The 19,863-nt window shown below is 42.9% G+C and overlaps 1 protein-coding gene across 1 annotated transcript in view; it reads left to right on the plus strand.

The window, feature by feature from the left end:
* ITGB5 (integrin subunit beta 5) overlaps positions 1 to 19,863 on the plus strand; it is a 106,635-nt gene that overhangs the window by 40,663 nt on the left and 46,109 nt on the right. Inside the window, exons 6-9 of the mRNA XM_039495147.1 lie at positions 7,522 to 7,683; positions 9,289 to 9,384; positions 10,733 to 10,822; positions 17,235 to 17,369. Coding sequence (XP_039351081.1) covers positions 7,522 to 7,683; positions 9,289 to 9,384; positions 10,733 to 10,822; positions 17,235 to 17,369 — 483 coding nt within the window. The remainder of the gene's footprint in view (positions 1 to 7,521; positions 7,684 to 9,288; positions 9,385 to 10,732; positions 10,823 to 17,234; positions 17,370 to 19,863) is intronic.

The following is a 19,863-nucleotide window of genomic DNA, read 5'->3' on the forward strand; positions in this document are numbered from 1 at the left end:
CAGTTATGTGGGCAAGATTTTCAAAAGTGACTAGAGATTTTAGGTGCCTTGATTTTTGGGTGCCCAACTTGAAACACCTTTAAAGGGTCTGAATTTTCCTGAAGGGCATTTCTGAAAATCAGACCCCCTTTTTAAGGTGTCTCAAGTCGGACACCCAAATTTGGAGGCAATGCTAGTCTTTTTGAATATCTGAATTGTCTAAATATTTGAGTGTATTCAATACTTAGTACACTGCTGCTTTTCTGAGTTAGCTGTCTGAGAAGTTCTGTATCCCTGATCTTTTGGCCTGTCTCATTTCTTTTTTTTTAGATCCTAGAGTGGGAAAGATTTGTACAATTAATACAAACTAATAACTGTACCAACATTTGACTCCTTTTTGAAAGATATAATGGTAAAAATTGACACTGATGGGCTAAATGTCTTAGGCAATGAAAAAGCCAGGCACAATGAGCTTTTATACTGAGGCTAAACTGGCTAGACAGGAATATTAACTAGTCTTCTGTAATTACATTTTCCACTTGCAGCTTTTTGGCTTCCTGCTGTGTTTAATTTTAGAAGTACAAATATTGTCAATGCCTAAGAAGTTTGTGAATCCTACGTCCAATGAAGTGAGCTGCAGAAAATAAAAGTGATTAGTCCAGATTGCTTGGTTATAAAATATCCTTTGGAAATTTTCCCTTGAGCAGTACAAAGTGCAAATCACTTAGAAACAAACCCCCAACTCATTGCTTTCCATTCCTCCTCCAATTCATGCCTATACATTTGGCACATAATCTGAAAATCCCACTCTAGGTATCTAACTTTTAGGGCAATATTTTCAGAAGTGCTTAAGTGACTTAGGAGCACAAGTCCCATTGAGAACCACTGGGATTTGTGCTCCTAAATCATATAGGTGCTTCTAAAAATCCTACATTACAATAATAAAATGGCCTGGTTTTCAACATGTGTTCACGGGGGCTCAGAGTGCCCCTTTTATTTGGGTGCCTCAATAGGAATTTAGATACTTTAGGCATCCAAGTTTGACAAATTTGATGTAAGATTTGTTGTTGTTTCATTCTCCAACAGAGTTCAGAGATCTTGGGATCTGCCGAAATTGCAGAGAAGACTTAATTTATTTTTTACCATTGGAAATACTGGTTTTAGTACAGAAGGCTTCAAGCTCATTGCTGCTTCATGCTTTCAGTTCTTGCTCTCTCTCTACAGTGGGGGAGGGATAGCTCAGTGGTTCAAGCATTGGCTTACTAAACCCAGAGTTGTGAGTTCAATCCTTAAGGGGGCCACTTAGGGATCTGGGGCAAAAATCAGGACTTGGTCCTGCTAGTGAAGGCAGGAGGCTGGACTCAATAACCTTTCAGGGTCCCTTCCAGTTCTATGAGATAGATATACCTCTATATATTATTATTAATGTTATTTACTCATGGAGTTATGGGCCTGATGCAAACCCCATTGAAACCAATGGAAAAGCTCCTATTGACATCACTTGGCTTGGGATCAGACCCTGTATCCCTTTCTTTCATAAGAACACCTTCTGTATTGCAGATATAGATTTTTTTTAAAGGTAGGTGGGGAGGGACCACAAATAGAGCTCCAAGTTTTTGTTCAAAGTTTTAGCTGGGTAGAAATAAACTAAAGCCTGGTGGGATGTTTTTATGATCATAAACGGAGCAGTGTGTTCTGCATTTCATGATGGAAACTAACTACCGAAGAATGACTGGCTGCATATTTCAGGCTGCATATTTCAGCACTTTTATGATGTAGTTGCTTAAGGCTGTGTGAAATGCTGGTTTCCTCAGAACTGGTTACATACACTTGGTTGTCTGGCTTTGTGCAGGTTTCACATGTCCTCCCTGCTTCCTAGTAATTCCACCCAATGTATTGGCAACCCTACCACAATTTGTTTTTCCACTCCATCCCCCTCCTATGCATTCCCCGCCCTGAAAGTCTCCTCTCCTGCTCCACACATGCCCTTGCCACCATTAACTTAGTCAAAGGTTAGTGCCAAAATAAACATATTAAATATATATATGCAATGCTTAAACTTCCCCTGACCTTCCTCCACTTTGGGGAGTATTTGATGGCTTCCTTCCTCAAACCTTGGGTCTAGCCCTGCCTGTCCATACCACAAGTCATATATTAAAAAGAGATGCTAGTTTCATTCCCGGAATAATAGGGAAGCACGTGGCTACTAAAGCCAGATCTGGTAGGTAGCTACAAGAGTTGCACCTTTCCCAGATGTCTTCTCTCTCCAGTGAATGGTGAGCCAAACCACCAGCAAAGATTCTAGTTAATAGGAATTTTCATGAAAAACTTACAATCCATAGGGAGCGTCTTTCCCTTTCCAGTTACCATCCATTTTCTTGCTACAAATAATGTGCATGTCTAATTTTGGTGCCCAATTTGAGACATCTGGGACCTACTCCTCAAAGGTGCTGAATGCCTGCAACTCCCATTGATTTGCACTGAAGCTGTGCGGGGATCAGCTTCTGAGTATTGGGCCTAGAGCAGTGGCTCTCAAATTTTTTTTTTTACTGGTGACCCCTTTCACATAGCAAGTCTCTGAGTGTGACCCCCCCTTATAAATTAAAAACACGTTTTTATATATTTGACACCATTATAAATGCTGGAGGCAAAGCGGGGTTTGGGGTGGAGGTTGAGAGCTCGCAACCCCCCATGTAATAACCTCATGGCCCCTTGAGGGGTCCCAACCCCCAGTTTGAGAACCCCTGGCCTAGAGTGTTAAAACTGGTGGATGCTCCTGAAAATTTAGACCCAGATCTTGAGTAGTTCTGGGCACCTTCAGCTACCACTGAAATTGGTGGGAGCCAGAAGGTGCTTAATTCCGCTCAGGATCTGGCCCTTCATGGATGCTGCTCACCAGGCTGAAAATGGTGTCCTTTTGGAGGAAGAGGTGGCAGGAGAAGGATGGGTGAATTGGTGAGTTAGGTGATAGCAGCCGGGGAAGAGAAATAAATGCCAAGCTATAGTATTGTCTAGGGCACTTGTTCAGAGCCCTGCTTTTTGCAAATACAAAAATGAGTGAGCCTGAAAATTAACCCAGCCTCCTACCCTTTTAGGTGATAGATTTTTCTCCTTAGCTAACAAAGGCAACAGGTAAATGGTTAAATATCAACATTTGTTTTTTTTCTTCAAACAAAATCTTGGGCCAGTTTTCTTCTTCTAGGGGACTCTGCTTATTATTAATTGGACCAGAAATCTCCAGTCTGATTTGTCTGGCTTAGTACAAAATCTCTTTTCCTTTTTAAAGAAAAGTCATTTTTTTAAGTTTCCGTGTATTTGGCTTAAGCACAAGAATAAGGGAAAATACGTTAAAGGATAGTGGGCTCTTGATTTAAAGGTGGTCTCAATAGTCCAATGAATAGAAGCAGCATCCTTTTGAATGGCCTAAGAACCACTTTTTAAATGCAGCCAGGTCTGTCTATGCACACACGTTTCACAGCTAATGAAACTCTAGCTTAATCCTTCTAACCTCATTGGGGTTGTTTTGGACTCAGTCCTACAAACTATGTCAGCTTTTGTCCTCCCAAAGGCATAGAGAAGGGAGGTATCGCAAAGTGCTTGCATATCCAACGCTTGATATGGTTTAGCATTAAAGTGGTTTTTTTTCACTCCAGTACGTGAGGAGTTGCATGTTGCTGAGAAGTTTTTTGCCATTTGTCCAAGAGATCAGGTCTGTCAAATGCCTTGTGCTCGCCAGATCAAAAATGCACATTGCAAAATGAGCTGGAATGTAATGTGCCTGTGCTGGGACAATGGGGATGGGAGAGAGAATGAGTGAGACTGGTGTGTTAACCACATGAATGGCAAGTATTTGTTCCTACAATCTTATATTCATTGTGTGGCTCTTTAGAAATGCCATTATGGAAACTTCGGGTTAGCAACCATGTAAAAAAGGAGAAATATAAACTGGTAAATCATTTCTTTGGTTGATTTGAACTGAAATATTTAAATTACCAGGAAGCTCACCAGAGTTGGATTGTGGTTTTCAGAAGTGTCTAAATCACTCATGAAAACACATGTCCATGAAAGTCAAGGGAACTTGTGTTCCCAAACTACCTAGGTGCATTTGAAAATCCCAGCCTTGGACGCCACTGCACCAAAGGGAGAAGCTAAGAGTGGGGGGGCCCTATTCTGGGACTGTTCTGCCCCATCATGTGTATCTAGGGCTTGTTAGTGCAATCATCTGGGCTTTGAATTGCACCTACATGTAACCTGGGGTCCATGCAATCCTGGAGCATTGGTGGAATGTGCTGTAACATTATGGATTAACAACCATCAACGGTGAATTTGGAAAATGCCATCCTGGCCTTACAAGTGCCCCAAAAAGGGGATCTAAACCTTGATTGTGCTTTTTAAAGCACAGCAGTGCTTTTGTGGGTGGTGCATAAGAACATAAGAACATAAGAAAGGCCGTACCGGGTCAGACCAAAGGTCCATCTAGCCCAGTATCTGTCTACCGACAGTGGCCAATGCCAGGTGCCCCTGAGGGAGTGAACCTAACAGGCAATGATCAAGTGATCTCTCTCCTGCCATCCATCTCCATCCTCTGACGAACAGAGGCTAGGGACACCATTCTTACCCATCCTGGCTAATAGCCATTTATGGACTTAGCCACCATGAATTTATCCAGTCCCCTTTTAAACATTGTTATAGTACTAGCCTTCACAACCTCCTCAGGTAAGGAGTTCCACAAGTTGACTGTGCGCTGCGTGAAGAAGAACTTCCTTTTATTCGTTTTAAACCTGCTGCCTATTAATTTCATTTGGTGACCCCTAGTTCTTGTATTATGGGAATAAGTAAATAACTTTTCCTTATCCACTTTCTCAACATCACTCATGATTTTATATACCTCTATCATGTCCCCCCTTAGTCTTCTCTTTTCCAAACTGAAGAGTCCTAGCCTCTTTAATCTTTCCTCATATGGGACCCTCTCTAAACCCCTAATCATTTTAGTTGCTCTTTTCTGAACCTTTTCTAGTGCTAGAATATCTTTTTTGAGGTGAGGAGACCACATCTGTACACAGTATTCGAGATGTGGGCGTACCATGGATTTATATAAGGGCAATAATATATTCTCAGTCTTATTCTCTATCCCCTTTTTAATGATTCCTAACATCCTGTTTGCTTTTTTGACCGCCTCTGCAGAGCTGGAGTGCCTTAGGAGAGGACTGGGAAGCATTTTACATCATGAAGGAAGGATGCCTCCCGGAGCTCCAAAGAATGGGAGTGTGTAGGGTAGAGCACTTACCCACCCAGTGCTCTGCCTCCATGTGGGAGTGCAGAGGGAACAGACTGTAATTGTGTCTGGCCCTTATGCATAAGAAGCAAGGGATACTCCTGGCACTGTTCCCCAGCCCATGCTGCAGGCTCTCAGATGGGCCAGTCAGCGTATGGGCCTGAGTGAACATTCTCTCCAGGTAGCTAGGAGGATTTCACTGTTGAAGGATGTGCCTTCACTGCAGAGTTATTGTGCGTGATTGGCCTCTGGGGATAGCCAAGCCTGGTAGTGAGCAGGCTCACTGCACAGCCCCACTCAAGTTATTGTGTCCTCACTAGTGCTGCACTCTCCCCTGTGTGTCACTAGGGCTTCTGGGGGCCTATCCCATGGTCCTTTGTGCATCAGTAAGCTGAGCTGCTCTATGATTCTTTCCCTGTGAATTGTGGGAGAACATGTCTGTCCTTATAGGGACACGGGGGAATTGTGGGAAGGCACTGGAGGACTATCAGTGCTTGTGTGGGTTAGCCCCAGGCCCCTGTCCTCACTGCAAAGTGGGCAGCTCAAGTGAAAGCATCACTTGGGTTTGAGCCCACAGCCCCAGATGAGCCAGCTAACCTGGGTGTAAAGCACCACCAGACTTGGGTGGGAGGGTTTTGTGTGCAGACAGGAGGAGAGTTAGTGTGATGGCCTGGGTGCAAGAGAATCCCCAGACAGCTGCTCCATCCTAGCCTCCATCTAATGGCTACTGGAACCAGGTGGGCTGAGAAGCTACTAGAGCTATAGCCTCAGCCAAGCCACCACCCACAGGAGCTGTGATTGGAGGATCACCCAGCTCCACCAATTGGTCCAACTGCGCTATTTAAGCCAGGAGGAGGACTAGGAAGTTTGTCTGAGTAACAAGGTGGTTTCCTGCTGTGCTCCACTGGACCATGCTTGTCTCTGCCTCTTGCACCCGGCCTGTTCCTGGTCTGCTTCTGGCTCCTGTCTCACTCCATCTTCACTCCTGTTTCCACTGTGCTTCTGCACCATGCTTTATCCTTGCCTCTCCTCCTGCCCTTATGCCTCGACTCCAGTCTTCGGTGACCAGTCCTGGCTCCAGCCTTGGCCTCTGATTTCTATCCCAGAGTCTGGCTTGACCCTTGTCTCTGGCATTTGGCATCTGACCTTGGCTCTGAGCCTCAGCTTTGATTCCGGGTTCTGATCCGGCTTGACCCCTGGCTCTGATAACTGGCAGTCGACTCTGGTGTTGAGCCTTGGCTTTGTTCCCCAGCCTGGCTGCCTGCACTGCCCACTAGACCAGACTCCTGCTCTAACTGCTAGGCCAGACCGCCTGCATCCTGGTCCATAACAGTGAGTGATAAATAAGGCTCTGATTTTAGCAGGGAAATTTTTAGTTAATTTCATAGCAGAGATGCAGGAAGAAAAGGATCAGTCATGGAAAGGTCACCAAATAATGTGGTTTCCACTACATCTACAGACACAACAGGTGAGGTCTGGGATGGGGTGTGCCGGGGGACTGGAGAGCAAGCCTGCACCACACTCACCCCATAATGACCGCTCCTGTCCCAGGGGGCTGGACCTGGCTCCCCACCCCGGCATTGCGACCTGGCACACAGGATCACAGCGCCACTTGGCTTGGGGGCCTGATCAAATGTGTTTTTACAGCCACTGCCAAGATTTCATGAATGTTGCTCAAATTAATGATTTCTCTGACCACCGTGACCTCTGTGACAAAGTTGTAGCCCTAGGATAACACCAAGTAAAAGCCCAGATTAATTCTGAAGTGAAGACCTATGCTGAGTTTGTGTGTGGGAGGGAGTGTGTGCTATATACCTTCGTGGGTAGAGACCTCGTCGAGTGTATTGCACCTCAGAATAGCTTTTTATGACCAGTATTTAATGAAAATGCCATAGCTCTCACTATTGTGCCACACTGTTTGCAGCAGCATGGCAATTCCATGTTGCTGAGGAAACAAGGTCAGATTTACTGTGTTTGGAGGGATTTGGCAGGACTCCTTTGACTATAAAAGCAGCTGAAACGCTTATTCTGGGAGCACAGAGAGGGTCTGGTGGACAGTTCACTTATGTATATACCTCCTCGTGCCTTTTTAAATAACCTTACTTGAAAGAAATGTTGGAAAATGTCACCCAAAGGGGTTCCTGAATTTTATCCCTGGTCAGGAGTCGGCGCACAGCCTGCAGTATCCTTTTAATTAGTGATAACACAGAAGCACTTGGCTCGGAAGAGGAGACTGATGACTCTCTCCTGGTTTTGTTTCCACCCAGGAAAAGATTGGCTGGCGGAAAGAGGCCTCTCATTTGCTGGTCTTCACGACGGATGATGTGCCACACATAGCACTGGATGGGAAGTTAGGTGGACTGGTCCAGCCACATGATGGCCAGTGTCACCTGAATGAGGCGAACGAATACAGTGCATCCAACCAGCTGGTGAGATTAAACCACAGTGTCTCCTGTGTGCTGGGTTCCCTTTTTATTGGGCGCTTCAGAACCTTTGAGTGTCAGCAAATTCCTTGCATTTATTTATTTGGTTTCAAAATACCCCTATTAAAAGAGCTGTTCTTGCAGGCTGTAGGACCCTTTGACAGATAACTACCTACCACTGTGGGGGCTTCATTTGAGCCGGCAGTCTACAGGTGAAAGACTCTTCTTGCACTGCCAAGTCCCTGAGCCATCCAGCCCCTCCTTGTTTCCTGTAGCATCCAAAAATGGCTAAACAGACTTTCAAGCTTGCAGACCCCTCAGGGTTCGTTGCACACAGGAAAGGTGCATTTGACACCCCAAATCATGGCAGGATTCGTCCAGAGGGTGTAAAGAAAACATAAACTGTCGTACTCCTCTTCTAATATATGCACACTAGATTGTCTGTCATCTCTGCAGAGCAGCGACTGTGTGTACAGTATCTAGCACAATGTGGCCCTTTTCTTGACTGAGGCTTCTGGGTCTGATAGTTATATAAATATTAAATGATACTAGACAAACTAACCTTTCTTTTTTGGGAAATTACAAGCGAGTCAGCAGAGGAGACTGCAGGTTACTTCCTGGGTGACTGAGTCCTTGTCTGCTGTGGAATTATCAAGTTGTTCTGCAGATCTACACTTTATTCTGCTGCTTACAAACCCTAGTTATTGAGTATACATAGAAGGTTCCCCACCCTCATTATGCCAGGCTTTCCTGGCTGGCTGCCTCATGACAATAGGCTGGAGTCCTCAATGCAAGCTAATTTTTGTTTTGCCAGTTTGAATTTTAACAAATAAAATTACATTTCCATTGGTCACGCCTATTTTCTATGTATTGGTGTGGCGTTATGTTGTGAAGTTGGCAAAGAAGGAATCCAGGGGCTTCCATGTTTTTCATCTCAATGGCTCCAAATTAAACTTCATCCGTTTGCAAGTAAAAAGATGGTGGTTTTTTCCCCCTAAATGCAAACTCAGGCCTAGGAGCTGAAATTCCAGCTAATCTCTTTCTGTCTTCTTCATTTAATCAACACAATGAAGATCCTGCAAATGGTCTGCTGATGGTGTGCAGGGCCAGATAGAATCCATCTTACTCCCCCACATCTGTGTGGGCTTTGCAGGTCTAAAGTGAAAACTCGGATGTTAATCTGCTTATTTTCTTGTCATTACTCTAAGACACAAGGAGCAGACAATGGATTTCACCACTTTCAGGGCAAAATAATATAGTAGATTTCCCATGACAACAACCCCAAATAATGGCCTCATCTCCTTTCCTCGAAGATAGCAACTAATTTAAATCCATGCGCTCACTGATAGCAAAGTAGAGTGAGGAGTTCAGTGTTTCAGACGGGTTGTTTGCTGTAGCTGATTTTGTTGGCACTTCAATGTGATGGGTGTGTAAGAAATACATATACAGAGAGAATATGTCACTTTTCTGGCTAGAACTACACAATAAGAGTTCTGCATAACAATAAAATGCTGCGTTTCCATAGGGAATTTTGCTACTCTAGTTAGAATAAAAATTAAATTGCTTTTTGTTTCTGTGTCACAAATGAGTCTTTCCAATCTGTTTTCCTAGGATTATCCTTCCCTGGCACTGCTTGGGGAGAAACTGGCTGAAAACAACATTCACCTCATTTTTGCTGTGACAAAAGCTCATTATATCCTTTACAAGGTAAGCGCTGTTGAACCACCCAGCAGGGAGATGGTTTTTATGTGATCAAGGATCTATTGCGGGGGAAAGAGACGTTAGTGCCACTTGGAATAGTCTTCCTTCCGACATGAATAGAATGAAGCAGGCTGGTGTGGGAGGAAAGGAGGAACAACTCTGAATTAAATATGTGTGAGTGAGAGAGCATCTGATCCATGCTGTGCTGTAAAGCATGGAAATTCTTGCACATGTTGAACTCACCCACTTGTGTCTCTTCAGTTTTCCAGTTCGTTTACAAAGTCTTGTCATTTCAGTGAAAAGCACGTAAGCTTCTTAAAGTAAATAGATAAACATTTACCATCATGGGAATACTTAAAATAGACTCTGGCCTGATCTTGATTTTAGGAAAGTTGCCAACGATTCAGCATCTGAGAGAGCAGACACCTGTTCATCCCACTGCTATTACTTAATCCCATTACCTAGGAATGCACAGTGTTTCTTCCCAGCTGTATTTTTCCATCACTAAATCCAGAGCTTTGAAGCAAAAAATATTTTTTCTGAGGGATTTCAAATAGTATCTGGGCTAAAACACCTGTAGAATTTCTATTCTCAGTCTCAAGTATTTCTAGAAAAACACACTCTCTCTCTCTCTCTCTCTCTCGGTATGGGTCCCTGCCACCACTGCCGCCTTTTTTTTATTATTATTATTATTTTTAATTTTTAAAGAAGGAAATCATGCTGTTCATCATTAAAAAAATAAAGTGGAGAAGGGAAATGGTTGCATGGAATGTTTGCATCTGGTTTTAAAAAAAACCAAAACCCTTATCCCAGAAACTCATCCCTTGCACTAAAGCAAATGTTGGTAATTTCAAAATCATGCTAGTAACCCCTGGAGAGCTAAATGGCTTATTATCTCGTTCTCCACACCCTTTTCAGTGCAAACTAGCGCACCCACCAGCAAATGAGAGGTCTCTGATGGAATCCAAGGCTTGCTTCCTGTATGGCAGGAATTTGTGCCAAATTCTGCGCTCATTTACACAAGTGCAAATCCACTGGATCTTGCTCCATCTAATGGGTGTGGATCTTGGTTGGTTGGGAGTGGGTTACTGATCATTATTTGGCCAGTTTTTTTGGCTATGAAATTCGATTAGCATTTTATGGACTCATAATGCTCCTATTTCTTTTGTTAAGTGCTCCAGATTAAAATTACACACTATCATGTACTCTAATTTAATAGAGTCTAGGCAAAACTGTGTTCTCCATCCCATGCAAGCAACAATTGACGTTAATGGCTGCATGGGTGGAACTGAGACCACAATTTAACCCGTACTCTGTATTTCTGTGTGTAAATCTTTGTGTGTTTGTTTTTAAGAATTTTACAGCACTAATTCCCGGAACGACAGTGGAGATTTTACATCAAGACTCCAACAACATTATCCAGCTGATAGTCAAGGCATACAATGTAAGTTTCTTTTACTTTAACATTTCAACTGATGTGTAGTAAAAACTGAGTTCAGTTGAACTTGCTTATTCCTCCCTTGTGGTCTCCACCCATAATTGGTTTCTTCTGAACCCTCTGTCTGTAGGACCAGAACTATCACTGGAGCTGCTGCCTCTCACCCTTCAGGGATTGTGGTGTCTGGGTCAGACTCAGGATGAGGTTGTTTGTGCTGATTTCATGCCCTGTCTGTCTATCTTAGATACTTATACAGTGCCCATTACTGTAGTATCTGATCCTCTTACAGTCTTGAATGTATTTATCCTCTTAACACCCCTGTGAGACAGGGAACTGCTCTTATCCCCATTTTACAGATGGAGAACTGAGGCACAGTGGGACTAAAGGCTTGTCTACCCGAACATGGCAAGCTGGGCTGTGACCACTCCGCACTAGCCTGCCATGCACTGGCTGTCCATGTTGACCCTGCTGACGTGCATTAACACTTAGTTAATGTGCTTTGATCTAATTCTAGTGCTCTTTGAAAAAGGACTGATCAAAGCACATTAATGAACTGTTAACATGTGTCAGCAGGGTCAACGTGGATAGCCAGTGCACGGCAGGCTAAAGTCCCAGCCCAGCTTGCCATGAAATAAATACTCATGTAGACAAGCCCTAAGTAACTTGTCTAAGGTCACACAGGAAGCCTATAGCAGAGCAGGAAATTGAATCTGGATCTCCTAAGTACCAAAATACCACCCTAACTACTGGGCCATGTTTTCTCTCTTCCTGAGTATTGCTATCCCTAAATCACAGCACCCCGATGGTGATAAAGCCAATGATATCTTAGTTAGTGTGTCTTTGTCAGGCAGCTCACTGTGGGCCTGATCCAGCTCTGTGACACTCAGAGCATCCTAGTGCCAGAGGGCAAGGGACTCTCTGGTATCAGGTAGTGAGTTTCAGCTGGCCTGACCAATTCAGTGTGCCCCAACTCACCATAGTTACAATTTGTATCTAAAAGATGTCATGTAACATGTCATTGGAAAACCAATATCTCCCTGATCATTAATATTCTTGTGTGATGTATATATGTGGTATGCAGGGCTTAAATTCTCAGAGAGTATTTTCCGGAGCCCTCCTGAAACTGGCTCACGGCCCCCCAGAGGTTTGAAAATATTTACCAGAGCTCTGCTCTGGACAGGTCCAGCTGAATTTAAGCCTTGGCGGTGTGTATTAAGAGTTATGGATATATGCTGGAATGCTGACTAAACTGTCTTTAAGCCAGGCACGTCAAGGGCAGTTGATAAACAGGTCTTCCTTAGACAAAGGAATGTGTATTTGCTTCTCTCACCAGGCCAGCTGTCAGGCAGAGACAGTGAAGGTCCATTTAGATATTAGGCAAACAAAACTGTCAAGCTAATGAACCAGTTGGGAGGAGATAGCATGGCATCTACACCTTGGTCTGGGTTTTACTTTTCAGAGAATACATTGCAAAGTTTTACTGGTCTATAAAGAGGTGGAGGCCTGAACCTCAAGTGATGAGCAATTGAATCAACTGATTGTAGACAGTATTGCTGTATTATAAAAGTATAACGAGTGAGGTGTTTTATGAATGCCTATGACACGCTGGTGATTAATGTCATTGTGAATTGTATGTATTAACACTACATAAATAATTATCAGGAGTCCTTGAGGCACCTTAGAGACTAACACATTTATTTGGGCATAAGCTTTTGTGGGCTAGAGCCAACTTTATCGGATGCATGGAGTGGAAAATGCAGTAGCAGGTATATATACATAGTACATGAAAAGATGGGAGTTGCCTTACCAAGTTGGGAGGGGAGGTGTCAGTCTAATGAGACAATTCAATTAACAGTAGAATACCAAGGGAGGAAAAATCACTTTTGTAATGGTAATAAGGGTGGCCCATTTCAAACGGTTGACAAGAAGGTGTGAGTAACAGTAGGGGGAAATTAGTATGGGGAAATTAGTTTTTGTAATGATCCATCCACTCCCAGTCTTTATTCAGGCCTAATTTGATGGTGTCCAGTTTGCAAATTTATTACAGTTCTGCAGTTTCACATTGGAGTCTGTTTGTTTTAGAAGTTTTTTGTTGAAGAATTGCCACTTTTAAGTCTGTTATTGAGTGACCAGGGAGATTGAAGTGTTCTCCTACTGGTTTTTGAATGTTATAATTCCTGATGTCAGATTTGTGTCCATTTATTCTTTTGCGTAGAGACTGTCTGGTTTGGCCAATGTACATGGCAGAGGGGCATTGCTGGCACATGATGACATATATCACATTGGTAGATGTGCAGGTGAACGAGCCCCTGATGGTGTGGCTGATGTAGTTAGGTCCTATGATGGTGTCCCTTGAATAGATATGCGGACAGAGTTGGCACTGGGGTTTGTTACAGGAATTGGTTCCTGGGTTAGTGTTTTTGTTGTGTGGTGTGTGGTTGCTGGTGAGTATTTGCTTCAGGTTGGGGGGCTGTCTGTAAGTGAGGACTGGCCTGTCTCCCAAGGTCTGTGAGAGTGAGGGATTGTCCTTCAGGATAGGTTGTAGATCCCAGTAATTATGGATATTCGTTGATATTAGGCTTGTCAGTCTGTGCCCAAACAAAGGGGGAAATGGGTCTCTCCCAGACAGGAGGGAACATCACACCTGTCTCCTATGTAAATTAAGCTTCCTAGAATCAAAACCATGGAAGCCCCATGTGTGTACAGGGCATGGGAAACCCAAGGAAGGGAAAAACAACATGAGGTCATCCTGCCTCTTGAAACAAGGTCATTGAACTCTGGAAGATATAAGCAGAGACAGAAGGCCATTTTGACATCTATCACTAGACAGACACAAGGGAACAGAGCTCTTGCAAGCTGAGAAAGATAATTCCTTCAACCAAGAGGGGGTGGACATCTTTGGGAACTGAATATAGGTGAGAAAACTGCTTTGGCAAAGTTCTTTCAAGTAGGAAGACCAGGGAACCCAGCATCTTGCACTTCTGTCCTAATTGGGGGAAGGTCAGCCATGGCTCGGAAGAAGGAAGATTAGTAAGATTTCCCTCAATCCTTTCTCCCTCTCTAGTGCTTCCCTGTTTATTTTCCAAATCAAACTTTCTCACTGGATTCTCACAACTGGATTCCTTCCACCTCTCGCTCTGCTTTTCATACTCTGTCTGGCGTCTGACAATCCAGATGTGTTCTTTCTGCCTTGCACGTCACCACCAGCCATCACATCTGTCTGTTGCCTTGATGAAGCATGAGGTGTAATAGAATTTGGCTGGCTCTTCTATAACCATAGCATCTATGTAGTGTTGCTGCTTTAAAAAAACAACAACATGCCTTTGTCAGTAAACTGAACAGATACATGCTTGGAAAAATCGACAGTGTTAGGTTCTAGCCTTGTTTATGCCGCATGAACATCAATAGGAATTATACACATGATAGAATGTGACCCAACTGTAGCAGCAACAAGGTGCTATTTTTAGAGTCACTTTCCTAAACATCATGGTAAAGTCGAGCTGTATCTCCAATAAGCTTCTACTGTTAGCCCTGGTGGTTTCCACTTGGCAATCTCTTAGAAACCTTTGAATACAACAGCTGTCCTTGAATCTTCTTTTTGTACGTGATAGTCTCATTTTTAGAGAAATGTCCTGTTCTTTGATTTCCCCTTTGCTATATGGATGGTTTTATTTTGACGTGACAGATCATTTCATCAGATTTCTGAATACTCCCTTTAGGTTACTTCAAGGTTCTCTCTTCTCCCTGAGAAGCAACACAACAATTTTAGCCTTTGCCTGTAATATAGATTTTTAGTAAGTACTTTCTCTCTGTCAATGTCAAAGTGGGATAAGCATCATTAGAAATGCTTGTTCAAAAATGATTATCCCCATATACAGTTGGGGCAGGAACTGAAGCATAGAGAGATAGTGATTTTCCCAAGTGTACACAGCAGCCGGGTTGGCGGCAGGGTGGGAAAGAGAACCCAAGTCTTTTGCCCTGTTGGCTGGACCATTTCACCACCTGTTAAAACAGGAATCAGCCTGGCTGCTTTTTGTTGCAGTCTCTCCAGTGTGACAAAGACCTTCCTTTGAATAAGTTCTCAGTTATATCCCATGAGGTTTCCCCAGTACAACGATACATAGTAAAAGAGGGGATGGATGAAGGATATCATAGAATCCTAGAAATAAGAGAAAAGACCCCCTCAGCTATCGTGTGAGCAGTGCGGGATTGTTCTCTCCAGTCTGCACTTCAGTGCTCTGTTCAGTCTGGTTTTAAATGAGTACACTATTGAGAGTTCCCACCAGTCCCTTACGGGTATGTCTCCACTGCAAATAAAAGGTGTGTTCTTAACTCGGTTTAGCTAACCCACATTAGCTAACTCGGGTTAAAATAGCCATGCAGACAAGGCAACTCTGCATTTAACATGGGGTTAGTAGCTTGAGTTCAATGCCAAGCTCCTGTATAGGCTTTAACTGGAACTGCTAACCCAAGTTAAAAACAGACTTGCCACATCTTCACTGCTCTTTTAACCCAAGTTAGCTAATGTAACAACAGACTTTTTTTCCCCTCAGTGTGTAGACATATCCTCAGAGATGATCAGAGTCTAATAGCTATGGGGGCACCATAGGGCGTATGCTTTTCCTGGCTTTTGGGGTATGTGAGATAGCACCAAGTGGTTAAATGATAGTTAGTAAAGGATGCTGGCTGGAGTATTCCAAGTGCTGATAGAAAAATGCCAAGACAGCTTTTCTCCAGCTCATTAAATAGACTCAGTCTTGATCAAGTGATAACTCAGTGTATTTACATTACTGATAGTTAGTCTCCCTTCTAGGACACAGCTGGCTGCTGAAATTTGCCCAGACCAGGAAGAGATAGCACATTATTCTGACAAGTCAATGTTAATTTTGTGAGATTAGTTTTAGGGGGAGTGGGTTGGCAGATGTATGTGGAGTGTGTTTGAACTTTACAGAAACCTACTGTGTTCAGACTCCAAATAATAGAACCTCTGCAGGGGCTATAATGTGAACCCGTGAACCTGACAGCACAATCCAGACTCCAGACAGGAAATAGTTTCCTGTATTACAACATAGATATGGGAAGTTAGGGTTTTTTGTCTTGAGTTGTTTAGATTTGCATGGTCTAAACCTGTTTTTTTCCCTGATGCTTTCCAAAAGTATTAGCCTTTTGCTAGCATTGCCTTTCAGTGTGAACACTAGGCTCATTAGCAGACTGACTGGATATGATGTTAAGCTAGACTGGGTTGGAGAACCTACCAGAGCACTAGTAGAGCTGATCAAAAAAAATATATGCACCAAAATATTCCTCCTTGACAACATTTGTTTTTCTGATCAGAAACAAACAAGAAACTTGGTTTCAAATTAGTATTTCAAAATGAAATGAATAGTTTGGTTTCAGTTTGACTTAGAAGTGGGAGAAAGGGCAGAAAGAAGAGTATATAAGAGAGGGATGAGGAACCCTCCCCCAACCTCTCAAATCTGAAAATGGAAAAGAAACATAGTTCTTCAGTCTGAAATGTTCTGAAATGAAACAAAATGAAATTTTTCTTTTTAGTTCTCAACAAAAATTCCCATAGAAAACCTGACATCTTTCAAGAGAAAATTTTTAAAGCTTGTCTGTCCCCGAAGAAATATTTTCTCTGGAAAACTGTTGATTTTCTGACCAGCATTGTTAATCAGTGAGCTAATACAGTACAATTGCTGGCATGATCATTCTGACTTGGTAAAGTTTTCCACACCCTTTCCACAGATGTAAATGACATCTCAGGGTGCAAGAGAGTGAAGAATGAGGCCCTTTATTTTCATAACAGTATTTTTATACAGGAGAGTTACGGGTGTTCAGGCAGATGCTGACCTTCTCCTCAGAGGTAGATAACAGGGCCCATTCATACTCTAGACCAGTTTTTCTTCCTGGCACAGAAATATCTGTTTTAAGATCTAGTTATACATTGCTGCATTCCAGTCACATTGTGCACAAACAATCCTCAAGTATATTAGTCTATGATTTGAATGTGCAGCACTATGGACACATGCACAGTACTGCCCTTGATCCACCATAAAACCTTCAATTGATGTCTTTAGGATACGAGCTATGTTTATTAGTCCTTCACTTTCCAATGGAGAAAATAGCTTTTGTGACTGTTTGACGGTGACTAGCCTTTCTGTGGAGTGGGTATATGTGTGTGAATGGATAGTTGCCCACAATTCTAGCTGTGCTGGTCAAAAGCACACTGAGCTGATATAATGTTACATAAACATGTGTCTGCACGCGTGATTTTTTTTTTAAATGATATATATAGATGCCCAGCCACACTGATCCCAGTATAAGAACCTCAATAGACTAAGAAGAATCATATGCACAAGAAAGATGCCTGCTGATTTTAGTAATCTGATGGGTTTCTTTTCTGTTTGATTTCTAGAGTATTCGGTCTAAAGTAGAACTAACTGTTTGGGACAATCCTGAGGATGTCAGCCTGACCTTCACAGCTACGTGCCAAGACGGTTTGTTGTATCCTGGATTCAGGAAGTGTGAAGATCTCCAAATCGGAGACACGGTAAGGTTGATTTTTGCATCTCCATTAGATGGGTTGTTGTGATACTCTGTGATCTTGTGGGAGTCACTTCACTTTTCTTTGCCTAATGTTGCCCTCTGTTAAGTGGATAATAATACTTGCCTTCCTCCTTTGGGCAACATATTAAGGCCTTGTTAATGCTGAAATCCTCTGATGACGGTACCACGAAAGTGCTAAGAGGTGGTGGCTTTGTGAGAAGTAAATCAATTCAAGGTCAGCTCTGATCTTGGAATGAGGGAAAACATTTCAATCACATGCATGGAGTTTTCTTGAGCATTTTATGGACTGTGAAAGGCAGGATTAGACTCTGATCCCAGGAATCTGTCTCATCTTCTTACCTCTTATTTCCTCAAATCTCTTTATCTCTTAGGTATTACAAATTTTATTGCGATCATGTCTGAGATCCTTAGTCTTCTGTCTCTCCCAAAACGCACTCACCTACCAGTATTCCATTTCAATGACCTGCAGTATTTCAAAAAGTGAGAAGCGTACAAAAAGTGGATGGCACTATTATGTCATTTGGTGAATCTGAGATATAACTCAAGATGACACTGTAGGGTAAAAACACAGCTTGCCCTAAATGATAACATTATCCCATTTTGGAATCTGTTGTGCGCTAATTAATAAATAGGAAAGCTTAGCTCTGCTTGTCTTAAAGTTGCATGTTTGTAAGATAAATGGGTTGATCAACTATGTCAAGTCTGTTTTCAGGACATTTAGGGAAATGTTGCAACATGATAAATTACTAGAAAAGACAAAGGATGAAACTTTTGGGCTAAAATCAGGATAAGATCAGGAAGATGGTTTTGTTTTCAGCTTTCAGTTCTCCTAGGAGGATTTAGTGGTTGGGTCTTTGGTCTTTTTCTTTCCTATTGGCAATTCCCTGGGTGGACAGTAAGGCCTGCAGCATGGCATCTCCTGAGGAAATTATTGTCCTCTGGTAGCGAGAGATTGTTCTTGGATTCTTTCCAAGAATGACTTGACAGAACAAGGAGCAATGGTCTCAGGTTGCAGTGGGAGAGGTCTAGGTTGGATATTAGGAAACACTATTTCACTAGGAGGTTGGTGAAGCACTGGAATGGGTTACCTAGGGAGGTGGTGGAATCTCCATCCTTAGAGGTTAAGGCCTGTCTTGACCAAGCCCTGGCTGGGATGATTTAGTTGGGGATTGGTCCTGCTTTGAGCAGGGAGTTGGACTAGATGACCTCCTGAGGTCTCTTCCAACCCTAATCTTCTGTGATTCTATGATACTGTTTGGACATGATAGACTCAGTACTGTGCTACACAAATATCAAGGGATAAACAGCCCTTAAGACATGTGTTGTCTTGGACTCGCTACTCTATATTAGTCTATTTCTATCTTGCATGCAAAACAGAAGGCTGAACTTCAGACAGCCAGATTGTCAGTGGGTATAAATCATCATGGAGCCACTGAAGGCAATGGAGCCAGGCCAGCTTACACCAGCAGAGAATTTTGCTCTCAGTGATATGTTTGTTGCACTGATGCATGGAGTAGCTGAATGCCATTACTCTATTTTCCTTATTTTAGAAGAATTACAGATTTTTCCTGAGGTTAAGAGTAAATCAGCGCTTGGAATGTTACAATGCTTTGAAACAGGAATGATGTTTAAACATGTTAAAAAAAATAAGAATCTTGGGGACTTGGACTGTTAATGAAAAGGATGGTTTCAGCATTTCTAGCTACCCAGGAAGACAACTATTCGGATCGTGGTAGTAAGAGATGGGATAATCAGATAGCTCTATCTATGCTAGAGGATGAATTAGGTTAAGGATAGAGCTCCCAGTGTATCATCTGATACTACGCTTGATAACGCTCACTGTGGTTTGGCACATACATTAAGGTCCCTTCAGCTGCCATCTCATCCCCAGAGTACCCTGCAGAAAGCATTTTGCATTATGGGTTATGACTTGTTGGATAAGTGCAGGAAGGTAAAAGGAAAGTAATAATACTCCACTTGCTGAGACTTAGTGAGTGGCAGAGTTCCAAACATTCGGGGACGCAGCTTTCAGTGGTGTGTGGGATTCCTTTCTTTGCCATTTACAGGATTTTCTGGCACCTGCTTTTAGAGCAGCACGTTAGAATGGTAACACCAGGCTTCTGTGCAAGGATGTACATTTGGGTCTGAAAGTGACATACTTCATAGCAAAGTACAGTTGGGAGGCAGGACGGGGTCTTCTGAATCATCAAGTTTTCCTCTGTTCATCCCTCCACCTCCTGATACCCTCCGGCTACACGCTGTGGCCTTCTATCTTCCCACTGCTCCTGTTTCACTGTTTCTTTTATCTCCTGTTGCCCCTTGCCACAGAACTCTCTCCTTGTCTGCATCCAACAACCGCCCACTGTCATCTCCTTGAAACCCTCCATAAAGCCCACTCCTTCCTCCTCCTCAATAATCTTCATACCCTCCCTTTCTTGAACGGCTGCCCTGTGTCTTGTTTTGGATTTATCTTGTAA

Source organism: Mauremys reevesii, linkage group 11 (genome assembly GCF_016161935.1).
Source record: "Mauremys reevesii isolate NIE-2019 linkage group 11, ASM1616193v1, whole genome shotgun sequence".
NCBI lineage: Eukaryota > Metazoa > Chordata > Testudines > Geoemydidae > Mauremys > Mauremys reevesii.